Source organism: Aedes albopictus, chromosome 3 (genome assembly GCF_035046485.1).
Source record: "Aedes albopictus strain Foshan chromosome 3, AalbF5, whole genome shotgun sequence".
In the NCBI taxonomy this organism is placed as follows: Eukaryota; Metazoa; Arthropoda; class Insecta; order Diptera; family Culicidae; genus Aedes; species Aedes albopictus.
The window spans coordinates 316231782-316246086 of record NC_085138.1 but is presented as its reverse complement, the minus strand read 5'-3'; the positions used below and the strand labels follow the sequence as shown (position 1 = coordinate 316246086).

The following is a 14305-nucleotide window of genomic DNA, read 5'->3' as shown; positions in this document are numbered from 1 at the left end:
ACTAAATCATACCGATAAAAATCTTAAAAAATGTAGTCGAGCTGCCAAGTTTCACCAATTAAAATAGGCGGTGTGCAGGACTGCCATATTGTCAGGCTTGATAATCCTCCTCGAAATCAAAAGAGTTTAGCAACATGCTCTAGAGCGGTGTTTTGCTTTTGCCTCGTCGCGAGGAGCGAATAAACCCCAAACAGAGAGGCAATAAAAATTGAGCGAGGAAGAGGGGAACGAAAAAAGAGCCAATGATTATTTCGGGTTTTTGAGTGCGATTTTCGCCTCGAGAGTCTTTCTTTGTATGGGAGTGGAACTCGCGAGAGCTTTTTGAGTGTGAGTGGACGTGAGAAACACAACAAGCAATTGTGAGTGTTGGACGAACTCCTCGCTACGCGGCAAGCTCGCGCTCGGTGCTGTTGAGGATTTGCGTTGTGATTTCTGAGTTTTATTTTCACTCCTCAGAAAATCGCCAAAATCGCTTCCTCATTTTCTCGCGAGGGAGTTTCTGTCAAGCCTGCATATTGTAGGTTCCTCGATATAGAAAAAGCAAGGCGTTGGATGTTAAAATACAACAATTGTTGTATGAAGTGACAAAAGGAGAGTGGGCTCATTATGTACTTTGACAAATACGCAGTCTACTTCAAGCGCATAGAATCTGCTTCCAACAAAATATTCATATACCAGCATCCGAAAGATCACAATATATATTAAGATTTCCGATTGATGCTTTGTAACTAAAAGGTTGTGACTGAGTATAGAATTAGCTGATGTTAAAATACACGTTAATGAAAAAAGGTTGCGCAAACTTATCGCAGACTGTTAGAAGACAGCTTCTACTATGACCAGGATTCAAGAATCTTGACCTAGGCGAATTTGTAAAGGAGACAACTACGTTATAAATGTGTTGGAAATGCAAGGGATGTAATTATTCAATAAACCAAATTATTAAAAAAGATGCTCATAATCTCAAATTCAGATAAATTTCTTGCGAGAAAGGCAACATGAATATTGAAGAGATGGATATTATTTTAGATAAAAATTCAACCTACAAGTCATACAGTAAGCAATAAACATATAATTTAAAAAAAAAGATTGCTTGAATTCCGAGATTAAATACAATCATAAATTATTGAGAAAATGATATCTTTAAACGCACCAAAACTGGTACAAATCTCCAAGGGAATTATTTATTTGAATTCAATTTTTACTAACAGTTTTCAGTCTTATCCAAAACCCCATCTTTCATAATATGAGCATTAATATGAGCACTGAATAAGATTTGCAATAACCCCATAGAAATACACAAAATATTGCGATGATTTACAGAAGTGCAAAAAACCGATGGTACGGAGAAAATAGAGACCACCGGTGCGCAAAGGCGACAGATCATTATTTTACTCACATGGAAACGAACGACCGGTGCGAAAATGGGTTGATAACGAAATTAAAAATCGTTAACGACGTGCTGTTGCGTGTGTAGTATTAAGCCCACGGGTGGGCTTGGTCTAATAGGGGATATTACGACAAAGTTTTAAGAAGATGAAACTCTGTTCGTAAACTACCTCATTCTAATTCGGATTATTCCGAACAAATAGCATTTTCAGTATCTAAAATTTACTCTCCAACTCCATCCATTCTGCAAACTTCAAGTCTATCCAAAGCCAATTGTATTACCCAACTTTTCTTCTCCATAATCCGACCCCGAGAAGAAAAGAGCGCTATCTCGAACCATTTCAGAAACAGCTCCCAACTCTGATTAAATTGTAATTTATTCCATCTTCTTTACTTTTTCTCCCGGGTAATCTTTCTCATCTCATTTGCTTTGGTGTATTTCAATTTTGGAATTACTGCCCCTTCCACTCGTCCCCCTCTCGTACTGATTCCACCCATCAACGAGGGCATTTTCCATTTCTCCCACGATGCGATGAAGAGAGAGAGGGAATGTGGAAAGTGACTTCACTTACCGCGAGTTCGCACTCGTCTTCATTCCGAAACCCAGCCGTCTTTCGGGAGTTTATATTTAATTCAAAGTTGTTGAGTTATTCCGCTGCTTCTGGCTCATATCTTGATGGGAAAGTTGGACTTTGGATTGACGCTCGCCACTAGCGGTGGCAGCGCAGTTTGAGGATTAAGTAGCGACCGGTTCTAGGTACCTACTTATGGAAGAGCGCGCTTTTGAAGATTTCTGCAAAAGCCTTCAGCCAGCCGGTCGTCTGAGGAACTGCGAACATGGAAGACAAGGAGAATTCTCACTTCATCGTCGTCCGTCCGTCCACGTGTACTACCGTTATCAAAAACGTCTTATTATAATCTGTGCTCAGAAGTTCATCATCATCATTACCATCGGAAGTGCTCCATGGCTGGCTTGACTGCTCTGGTGTGGTATCTTCATCTGCACTTCCTCGGTGCCGTAAACCGGGGTCAAATTGATCTCCGGGTCGAAATTGATCAGATGCCTTTCACGAATCCCTTAAAAGGCCCCTCCAGAGATTTTTCTATAAATTCCTCCAGGAGTCCGTCCACGGATTTTTCCAGAAACTTCTCCAAAAATGCTCTAAGATTTTTTCCAAAAACTTCTCCAAGAATTTCTAAAAGAGTTCCTCTAAATTTTCTTCGAGGAATTCCTCCAAGAATTCCCCCAGGACTTCCTCCAGAATTACTTTCAAGAATTTCAAGAGGAATTGTTAAAGGTGGTTTTGTAGGAATTCATCCATGAAATACTCCAGAAGTTTCACCATGAATTCCTCCAAAAATACCTTCAGATTCTTTTTTTCGGAAATCCCTCCTGGAACTCCTACAATCAGTACTTCCCCCATAAATTCCTCCAGGGATTTCTCCAGTCATTCCTCCAGGGATTCTCGCCCCAACTAACATGTTTTAAGTAAATAGACTAAAAGAGGCTCTCAGAACCAACTTAAAACCAAAATAAAAGGTAAAAGGTTTTATGACGGTTCTCAGAACCTCTACGAGACGAATTGCCCATCAAAATGTTACTTGGGTCCTCAAGGGTTTCCTTAAGACTTTCTTCCAGGAATTCTCCCAGAGATTCACCCAAAAATTTCTCCAAAGGTTCCTTCAGAAAATTCCCCAGGAATTTTTCCAAAAAGCCCTTTAAGGAATTCCCCCAAAAAAGCCTTCAGATTTTCCTTCTGGAACTCCTTCAGAAAATCCTCTAAAAATTCTTCCAAGAATTTCATCAGAAATTGTTCCAAAGATTTCATCAGAGATTTTGCTAGGAATTTCTCCAGGAATCTGTTCAGGAATACTTCCCGAAATTTCTTCAGGATTCCTCAAAAAAAAATCACCAAAAATTACTCCAGGGATTCCTACGAGATTTTATCCAGAAATCTCCACAGTAATTCATTGAAGAATTCGCGCCGAAATTATTTGATGAGCCTATTCAGAAACTTCTCCAGGAAATTATCCAGGGATAATTGAGAATTATTCCAGGGATTACTCCGAAACTTCCTCTAGAGATTCTCCCTGGAGTTCAGCCAAGAATTATATGAGAAATTTTCCCCGGATTGTCTATCTTTTTTAGAAATCCCTCATGGAACTCCTCCAAGAATTCCTTCAGGTACTCCACAGATAATTCAACCAGGGATTCCTTCAGTCTCGGCAGGATTTCCTCCTTAGATTCCTCAAGGGATTTTTCCAGGAATTCCCCCAGAGATTTACCCAAACATTTCTCCAAAGGTTCCTTCAGGAGTTTCTCCAGGGATTTCTCCAGGGAATTCTCCAGGGATTTCTCCAGGGAATTCCCCAGGGATTTCTCCAGGGATTCTTCAGAGAAGTCCTTTAAGGATTCCTCCACAAATTCATTCAAATATTCATTCTAAATTTCATTCATTTTTGCAGAAATTCCTCCAATAAATTCTCCAGTTATTCCTACAGAAAATACCTTCATAAATTCTAACATAAATTTCTCAAGGAATTTTCTTCAGAAATTTTCGCTGGAAGTTTTCCAGAAATTTCTCCAAAAATTCCTCCAAAATTTCTCCCATGCATTTCTCCAGCAATTTCTTCAGAAATTCTTCAGAAATTCCTTCAGAAGTTTCTCCAGAAATTACTCGAGAAATTCTTCCCGAAATTCCTACAAGAATTCCTACTTAAACTTCTCTACGAGTACCAAAAATATACTGGAAAAACTTGTAATTTAAAGGCACGAAATGTTGCTAATGGACCAATTGAGAGATTATGGGCAACATGAGATTATCGCTCTCACTCTCAAACGTGAGTGGGTTGTGGATTGGAATCTATGCCGAAAGAGAGATGAGTGTGAAATAGAAGTGTTCACGGTGCGGCTTCGGAGTCAGTTTGGCTTTCTATTCCGCAGAATCATTACTTGTTCTGAGGCTTAGTTGCTTAAAGCGTCGGTCTAGCGAATACGGAGTCGTGAGTTCGAATCCCACCAGAACACGATTTTTTTTTCACAAATTCATCTCTCAATTTGTCAATTAGCAACATTTCGTGCCTTATAATTACAAGTTTTTCCAGTAAGTCTCAGACATACCAGCAAATTTGGTAAAATGCCAGTAAAATGGGCAATATGTGCTCCATAAACTCCTTTAATAATTATTCTAGAGATTCCATCAAAGATTTTTTTAAGAATTCCCACAGAAATCCTTCCAGGGACATCTCCAGGAAGTTTCCCCGGAATTTCTCCAGAAATTTCCCGAACAATTTTTTCAAAATTAATTCAGGATGCTTCCAGAAATTCCTGCAAAAAATACTCCAGAAACTTTTCCAGGAATTCCTCCTAGAATCAATTCAGCAATTCTTCAAAGAATTCCTTAGGAGATAACTCCAAGAAATCCTCCACGAATTTTTCCAAAAAATTCTTCAAGACTTTTTCCAGTAATCTTTCTAGTACTTTTTCCAAGAAATTTGCCGAGAATGCCTCGAGGAATTTTTCAAAGAATTTCCCGTGGAAATCCTCCAAAAATCCTGCAGAAATTCATGCAAGAAACCACAGAGGGATTTTTCCCTAAATTTATAGAGGACTTTCTAAAAAAATCCAGAAGAAATTTCTCCAATAGTTTCTTTAAGAATTTTTCCCAGAAATTTTCCAGGAGTTTGGGAGAATCTTTGGAAAAGTTTTTTATATGGAGAAATTTCTGGAGGGATTCCTACAGAAATTTCTAGAAAAACCTCTGGGGGAATTTTTCGATGAATGTCTCGAGAAATCTCTAGAGGAATCTCTGGCGGAATTTCTTGAGAAATTCCGGGAGGAATCGCGTGAGGAATTCCTGGACGAATTAATGAAGGATTTTCAGAGGAATCCCTAGAGGAATTACAGAGGCAACTCTGGAGAAATTCCTGATAGAATTCGTGGAATAATTTCTGATGAAATTCTTGGAGAAATTCCTATGGGAATTCTTGGAGTTACTCTTAGTCATATTCTAGGAGGAATTCCTGGATGAATTATTGGAGTATCTCACCCACAAGAATTCTTAGAGGGGTTTCTGAAGAATGTTTTGGATATTTTATTGGAGATGTTCTACAAGAAATCCATGGCAAAATTCCTGAAGGAATCCCTGTAGGGATCCTGGGACGGATTCCTGGAGGTATTTCGTGAAAAATCTTTGAAGTAATATCTGGAACAATTCCAGGAGGAATTTCTGGAAGAATTCCGTGAGGAAGTCTTGGAGGAATTCCAGGAGGAAGTCTTCAAGGATTTTTTGCAAGAATTAAGGATGGAGGAATCTCTGGTGGATTTTTTTTTTTGAGAATTTTTAAAAGAATCTTTGCAGGAATTTCTGGGGGAATTTCTTACACAATTCCAGGGGGAGCTCGTAAAGGACTTTATAGAGGAAGTTTCGGAGTAATCCTTGAAATAATTCTCTGAAGAATTTCTGGATAAATCCCTGCAGAAATTTCTGAAGATACTTATCTAAAAAAACTCCGGGAGAATTCCTGGACGAATTTCTGGAGAAACTACTGAAAACAAAAAATCTTTGAGTAATTTCTTGAGATTTTTTAGGTCTTCTTCTTCTTGCTTATGGCCCTACGTCCTCACTGGGGCTTGACCTGCCTTGCTTGAACTTAGTGTTCGTTAAGCACTTCCACGGTTATTTATTGAAGGACTTCCTTTGCCTGCCATTGCATGAATTTGTATATTGTGAGGCAAGTACAATGATACACTATGCCCAGGGAGTCAAGAAAATTGTCCCGACCGGAACGGAAATTGAACCCGCTGTCTCCGGATAGGCGATCCATAGCCCTCACCACTAGGCTAACTGGAGATTTTTTAGGTATTCTTGAGAAATTTCGGGAAGTTTGCCTGAACGGATTCCTGGAGAGATTCCTAGAAAAATCTCTGAAAAAATTCTGGAACAATTTATGATGGGATTCTTGGCAGTTCCAGGAGGAAATCCTGAAGGAATTTTTGGGGGAATTCCTGGAGGACTTTTTTGGGATAATTCCTCGAAGAATTTGTTGACGAATTCTAGCAGGAATCCCTGAAGGGATTTCTGAAATAATTGCTAGAAGTAATTCCGGAATAAATTCTTGAAGAAATTTCTCATGGAATGCTAGCAAAAAATCCTTAAGAAATTCTTGCGAAAACTGGATGAGAAATTCTTGGGAAAAATCCTAAAAAAAATCTTGCTGAGGAAATTTTCATAAAAATTTCTGCTTGAATCCCTGGACGAATTCCTGGAGTAATTCATAGTAAAATTTCTGGGACATTTTTTGGCAGAATTACTGGAAGATTTTTAGGCGAATTCCTAGAAGAATCACTGGAGGAATCCCTTGTAGAAGTCTCAGAGGAATCTCTAGAAGAGTTCTCAGAGGAATCGCAGGAGAAATCGCTTAATCAATTTCTGAAAGGATTTCTCGAGGAATCTATAGAGGGATTCCAGGACGAGTTTTTGGAGTTATTTCTGGAGGATTCCCTGGAAGAATTCTCGGAGTAATCCCTGGAGGAATTTTTGAAGGAATTTTGTAGGAATATCTGAAAGAATTTCTGGAGTAATTGCTAGAGGTGAAATTCTGAAGAACCTATGGAAAAATTTCTGGAAGATTTCTTGAAGATATCCTTTATACGATTTCCTCAAGGGACCCCTGGAGGAATATATGTAGGAAAATCGGGGGTCCCTGGAGGAGTTCGTCAAATTATTCCTGAACAATTTATGGGAAATTCCTAAAGGAATTTCTTGAGAATCTCCTTGAGGAATTTCCGGAGGAAATTTTGGAGAAACTCCTGAAGGCACTTTTGGACTAGTTCCTGGTGGCGTTATGGAGGAATTTCTGGAGATATTCCCGAGGTAAGACATGGATGAATTTCTGAAGTTATTCGTTAAGTAATTCTTGGAATTATTTCTGAAGGAATTTTCAGAGTAATGCTTTAACCTTTTGGAGCCGATTTGTTTCGCCGCTGTCGACGCAACCTCGCTGGTGTCGAACACGTTTGTTATGCTCGGTTTCATCGCCGGGGTCATATATGACCCCTCCGGCTCCAAAGGGTTAAGGAATTGTTGGAGTTTTCCCTGAAGGAAATGCTGGAGAAATTAATGAAGGAATTTTTTGGTGGATTGCTTTCAGAAATTCTTATAGGAAAACAGAAATTTTCCGTTTCCATACATTCCTTTCATTTCAACCTAGTCTTTTTCCTGCATTCCAACCTAAAGTAAAGCATAACACCAAACTTACCATCCTTAAAGCGCTGAGAAGCAAACATTCAAACTTTCTCAGACAACACCAGAACCAGGTCATTAGTATTATAAAACATAGCTACCCGAGTAGGTAGAAAAATCGGATGAATAACATATTCAGTGTTTATTGATTGAATTACTGAAGAGCAAAAACTGATATAAGGTAAAAGACAAGAAATAATAGCAAAATATGGTGAATTACTCAATAATAGCTCGTTAAGATATTACAAGTGTCGGAGTTCAAGGTAAGCTACATTGAGCATCCCCTCGGCTAGTGGCTACCAACCGACAGCTACCACCAACGGCGATAACGATCTGCCGATTTGCGCGGAATTGTGCCCGCGATCTATTAATTATTAAAACAATAGGTTGGCCTTTTGCTGCACACTGCAGTGCCCATTAGATTTAGTTCTATAGAAAATTGCTATACGGGCAGTCGCGTCAAGTACGATTTTCTCTTTTTGTATTTTGTAATAGTTTAAGTTGTTAGTTTAATAAACGTTAAATGTAGTGCAGTTGTTTCTCTAACCGCGAGTTTTTGACTGTGCTACGCCGAAAAGACCGCGAGAAACGGTGAAAATTCCCCCAAGTTGGTTGCACCGAATCCACCCCCGCTGTTACCCCGGATAGCACTGCGTTTGCCACATTTTGGGAAGCCAAACCCCAGGGAACCAGTCCAGCTATCGAACAAGTGGTCCTTCGAGCCGGATGGTTGAAGGAAACCCATCCGGTAGGACTCCAAAGGTCAAAGGTTCGCCAACGCAGTCGCCCAAACCTCATTCAATTGCGAGCTAAGGGGCGCCATCTTATTTGAAGGCGTCGGTTGCAGTTGGCAGAATTTTGTTAATACAAGGCATATCACTTGCCTTTAATAGGTGAGTGAATTTCCAACAAAATTACTGTCCATCTCCCAGTACTGCTCGTGGTCTTTTATTGGATTAGGTGGAACTTTCGATTACCGTACTTCGACGTCGCTGGCGATACGTGCAAGAACCGCCCGGTTCTAAATAGCAGTTTTCCCACTCAAGGTCCGTTTGTGGAAACGGAGCAATTTCCCCTTCACTGGCACGCCCAAGCTGGTGATCACTGGTTCGCACATCAGTTTGGAAGTGATTGGCTGAAAACTTACCGGTTTTGCTGAGCAGCATAACCTCAGCGAAGGTCATCCATCTGCTTGGGTGATCTATCCGCTACAACAGTAGCACCCCATCGTTGCTGATTGTTCGTGGAGCATCTTTAAAGAAATACTCAAGGCTCGATTTAAGAGCTAACAGGTAATTAGCTCTCCAAGCACTTTATACTCCCCAAGCTTCGCTACTTGGTCTTATTTTTCGAGGGTCATCATGTCGAAACGGAAAATACCGCTACGGACACTACAGGCGCGACTCCGAGGGCTACAAACGACGTTCACGAACTTGTACACGTTTATGGAGAAATACACGGCCAACACGAAGCCTTTGGAAGTCTCCGTGCGACTGAACAAGCTGGATTGCCTGTGGGATCAGATGAACGAGGTCATCGACAACATCGTAGCCCACGACGATTCACCCGACGATCCCGAAGCCTACGTGAAAGATCGGCTTGATTTCGAAAACCGATTCTTCACACTGAAAACTTTCCTATTGGAAAAGAACGAGCCGGCACAAAACACTCCGTCTACTTCTACCCCTAATACCTCCTTCGGTTCTACCCCTCACGTACGATTACCGCAGATCTCGCTTCCCAAGTTTGGCGGTAAATTAGATGAATGGCTCACGTTTCGCGACCTTTACACCTCGCTTATCCACTGGCAGGTGGACCTCCCTGCCGTAGAAAAATTCCATTACTTGCGAAGTCAATTGGAAGGGGAAGCATTAGCCGTGATCGATTCTCTCCCCCTTACCGCAGCAAACTATAATGTGGCATGGGATCTCCTCACACAACGTTTCACCAATTCCAAGGTTCTGCGGAAACGTCAGGTACAGGCCCTCTTCGAGCTGCCTACGGTTAAGAAGGAAACTGCATCCGAATTACAGTCTCTCCTGGATGCCTTCGAGAAGACTGTAAGATCCCTCGATCAAGTCGTCGCCAACAAGGCGGACTACAAGGATCTGATGTTGGTGCATGTATTGACATCGCGGTTGGACAGCACCACCCGGAGAAGTTGGGAGGAACATTCGTCCGAACAACAGACGGACACCCTAAAGGATCTCACGGATTTCCTCCAACGTCGTTTAAGGATTCTGGAAGCTCTCCCTGGCAAGGCGCCGGAACAGAAGGTGGAACTCGGACATACCAAACTGACGAAAAAGGTTTCGGCGGTAAAATCCTGCAACGCTACGTTCCAATCATCATCACCGAGCAAATGCATCGTCTGCCCAGAGACACATTTGCTGTACCAGTGCCCTCAGTTTCTGAAAATGGCAGTTTCGGATCGGGATGGAGTACTTCGGAGCAATTCGCTCTGCCGAAATTGCTTTCGGCGGGGTCACCAAGCAAAGGATTGTTCGTCTAAGTTTTCCTGTCGGCACTGTAGAGCGAGACATCACTCACTCGTGTGTTTTAAGGGGAAGGTAGCCGAAGTTAAGACGAATGAGAAACCCGAGTCAACCACTACTACATCGGAATCAAGCTCAGAACCAACTACTTCAAAGGTCGTTAACCTGGCAACGACCGGAGCGAAGGTTTGCAACACAGCCACAGCGTCAACAACGGGTGTCGTTCTACTCACTGCAGTCGTGGTGCTGGAAGACGACAAGGGCAACAAGGTGCATGCTAGGGCGCTACTGGATAGTGCAGCCGAATGCAATCTGATTAGCAGACGGCTGCGGAAAATGCTGGCTGTCAAGGAGGAAGCCAGTACGGTCGAGGTTATTGGTATCCAAGGGGTGGCATCCAAGGTCCAAGGAAGGGTTACAGTCCTGGTACAATCACGGGTCACAAACTACAACCAACCAATGGAAATCTACGTGCTTCCAAAAATTGCGGCACAGGTGTCTACCGCGGTGGTCGATACCAGCATGTGGGACATACCTAAGGGGATTCAACTGGCGGATCCGGATTTCCTCAAAGGAGAACGAATCGATCTTCTGCTAGGGGCGGAATCATTTTTCGAGTTCTTCGTTTCTGGTCGCCGCATTCGGTTGGGTGACAATCTACCATCGTTGGTCGACTCCGTCTTCGGATGGGTGGTAACAGGCAGATATTCGGTCAGCGGTCCAATCCAATCTGTCCTGTGTGATGTTGCGGTCTCCAGTCGGCTCGACGAAATTCTCGAACGGTTTTGGAAATGCGAAGAAGTTGGGTCGGAGAATAACCATTCTCCTGAGGAAGCAAGGTGCGAAAGCCATTTTGCGCAAACGGTGCAGCGAAATTTGTCTGGTCGGTATGTGGTGTCATTGCCCAAGAATGAGGAAGTTTTAGTCAAGCTGGGCAGTTCGAAACCGATCGCAGAAAGGAGGTTTTTCCAGTTGGAGCGGCGATTGACTAGAGATGAGAAGCTACGGGAGGAATACTGTGCCTTCATGGCCGAATACGAGACTCTGGGACATATGCGATTGGTTGGAGACACCGAAACGGAAGAAGGTCGGTGCTACCTCCCACATCATCCAGTTGTGAAGGAGGATAGCACAACCACAAAGGTGAGGGTTGTATTTGACGCTTCGGCTCAAACTGCGTCAGGATTTTCCCTCAACGACGGGTTGCTCGCAGGTCCTGTGATTCAGGACGATTTGCGGTCGATAATACTGCGAAGCCGGACTCGTCAGATCATCCTAGTGGCCGACATAGAAAAAATGTTTCGGCAGATAGAGGTCTGCCCGGAGGATTGCCGTCTTCAATCGATTTTGTGGAGGTCGAGCACAGACAAACCGCTAGCTACATATGAACTGTCCACCGTAACCTACGGCACCAAGCCTGCTCCTTTTCTTGCCACCAGAGCCCTGGTGCAACTCGCCACGGATGAAGCGGAGGAACTCCCGCTGGCGGCCAAGGCCGTCAGGGAAGATTTTTATATGGACGACGCCATTACCGGTGCGGATGACCCGATTGTTGCCAAGGAGTTGAGGATCCAGCTGCAGGAACTACTACGAAGAGGAGGATTCGTCCTGCGGAAATTCGCTTCCAACTGCGAATCAGTCTTGGAAGACCTACCAGCTGAGAATCGGGCGATTCAGACGACGGACGGAATTCATTTGGATCCAGATTCGACGATCAAGACGTTGGGCTTGGTTTGGATGCCCAATACCGACACTTTCCGGTTCAAATTTCGAATCTCCCCGATAACAGAGGATGCCGTATTCACCAAGAGGAAGGTTTTATCAGAAATTGCCACTCTTTTCGATCCCTTAGGACTCGTCGGCGCGGTGATCACAAAGGCAAAAATCGTCGTGCAACTACTGTGGCGCCTGCAGGATGAAAACAATCACCAGTTGGCATGGGATGCCAAGCTCCCTCCGAAGGTAGCAGAAGAATGGGTCCGGTTCTATCAACAACTTTCTGTATTAAACGAGCTTCGCATTGAGAGACTGGTCATCATACCGAATCCAATCAACATCCAACTACACCTGTTCTCAGACGCTTCCGAGAAGGCTTTCGGCGTCTGCGCCTACCTACGGAGCGAAGATGCAGAAGGAAGGATTAAGGTTGCCTTGCTATCGTCGAGATCGAGAGTTGCACCCTTGAAGGCTCAATCAATCCCTAGGCTTGAGCTCTGCGGTGCTCTACTCGCATCGGAATTATACACCAAAATCAAGGCTTCGATGCGCTTCACTGGAGAATGTTTCTTCTGGGTGGACTCTACGACCGTTTTGCGGTGGCTACACGCCCCACCCCTAACATGGGCTACATTTGTGGCAAATCGCGTATCGAAGGTGCAAGCATCCACGGAAAATTGTCATTGGCGACACGTGCCCGGAGAACAGAATCCGGCAGACCAAATTTCACGGGGAATCTGGCCGGAGGAAATTATCCACAACCAACTTTGGTGGGAAGGACCCGCCTGGCTTCGGACTACATCGGAAAATTGGCCATCACTGCAAGCTTTCACTTCGGAAGGACACGAGGAAGAACGGAGGCGAGCAGCATGCGTGATTACTGCATCAGAGACTTCAGGTTTCTTCACGGAGTATCTGGCACGGTTCTCCAGCTTTACCACCCTAATCAGGACAACGGCCTATCTGCTACGTTATCTGCATAATCTTCGATCGAAAAGGGAACTTCGACGGTCGGTTGCTTTCCTAACTACGGAGGAATTGCAGCTGGCGGAAAACTTTATCGTTCTCCACGTCCAACGAGACTCCTTTCATCGCGAGGTCAGTGCACTCACTAAAGGGGAATTTGTTCCACGATCTTCACCTCTACGTTGGTATCATCCATTCGTGGCAGATAATGGATTGTTACGAGTTGGGGGTCGAATAGGACAAGCGAAGGAACCCGAATACAAAATCCATCCAATAGTACTACCTGCTCGTCATTTGTTCACCAAGCTGTTGATGCGCTATTACCACCATCGTTTATTGCATGCTGGACCACAGTTGATGCTGAGTACTGTTCGACTTCGGTATTGGTGCCTCGGTGGACGAAATTTGGCGAGGGAAGTCTACCATCAGTGTGTGCGATGTTACCGCACGAAACCAAAGGCAATTCGGCAGTTCATGGCGGAGCTGCCCACCCCCCGTGTTTCCCCAACGCGGCCATTTGCAACAACAGGTGTGGACTACTTCGGCCAGTGTACGTTCGGACGGGATATCGCCAGCGAGCGGTCAAGGCATACGTGTCAGTCTTTGTGTGCTTTTCGACCAAAGCGGTTCATTTAGAACTGGTCACCGATTTGTCGACTACGCGATTTATCCAGGCACTACGGAGGTTTGTGTCACGCCGCGGGAGGTGTGCCAGCCTCTATTCGGATAACGGCACCAATTTTGTTGGCGCCAAAAACCAGATGATGGAGTTGATTAACCGGTTGAAGTCCAAGGATCATCACGATGCCATAGCGAAGGAATGTGCCGAAGACGGAATGGCATGGCACTTCATTCCCCCCGGCGGACCGCACTTCGGCGGTCTGTGGGAAGCCGCGGTGCGATCGGCGAAGGTGCACCTGCTACGTGTGTTGGGAGATACGGTGGTGTCCTACGAAGACATGGCTACGCTTCTCACCCAGGTGGAGTGCTGCCTGAACTCCAGGCCCTTAACCCAGCTGTCCGATGACCCCGAGGATCTGCAGCCATTGACCCCTGGCCATTTTCTGGTAGGTTCGGCCTTGCAAGCCCTACCAGACGAGGATTACTTGCAGACGTCGGTCGGCAAACTTCAGGATTTCGCAGCCACTCAACGAAGACTCCAGGATTTCTGGAAGAGGTGGAGAGCTGAATACCTGGTACAACTTCAAGCTCGCACCAAGTGGTGGAAACCACCTGTCGACGTCACTGTGGGCAGTTTGGTCGTGATTCGGGAAGACAACGTTCCACCCACCCGGTGGAAAATGGACCACATAATCAACACTCATCCAGGTCCAGATGGTGTAGTCAGGGTCGTTTCATTACGGACCGCCAACGGAACCAGTACACGCCCAGTTTCCAGAATATGTGTTCTACCCGTACCGATCTCCACGGAGGTGGGACCAGCTAAAGATAACTGAAACTCCAAGCGTTTCAGGGAGGCGAGGATGTCGGAGTTCA

The 14305-nt window shown here is 44.3% G+C and overlaps 2 protein-coding genes across 2 annotated transcripts in view; one reads left to right on the top strand and one right to left on the bottom strand.

The window, feature by feature from the left end:
* LOC109433256 (uncharacterized) overlaps positions 1 to 14305 on the bottom strand; it is a 363056-nt gene that overhangs the window by 268306 nt on the left and 80445 nt on the right. The gene's annotated exons all lie outside the window — the stretch shown is intronic.
* On the top strand, positions 8993 to 13046 carry LOC115262826 (uncharacterized). Its single transcript, XM_029865719.2, has 2 exons — positions 8993 to 12940; positions 13014 to 13046. The coding sequence occupies exons 1-2, from the start codon at positions 8993 to 8995 to the stop codon at positions 13044 to 13046; spliced, it is 3981 nt and encodes a 1326-aa protein (XP_029721579.2).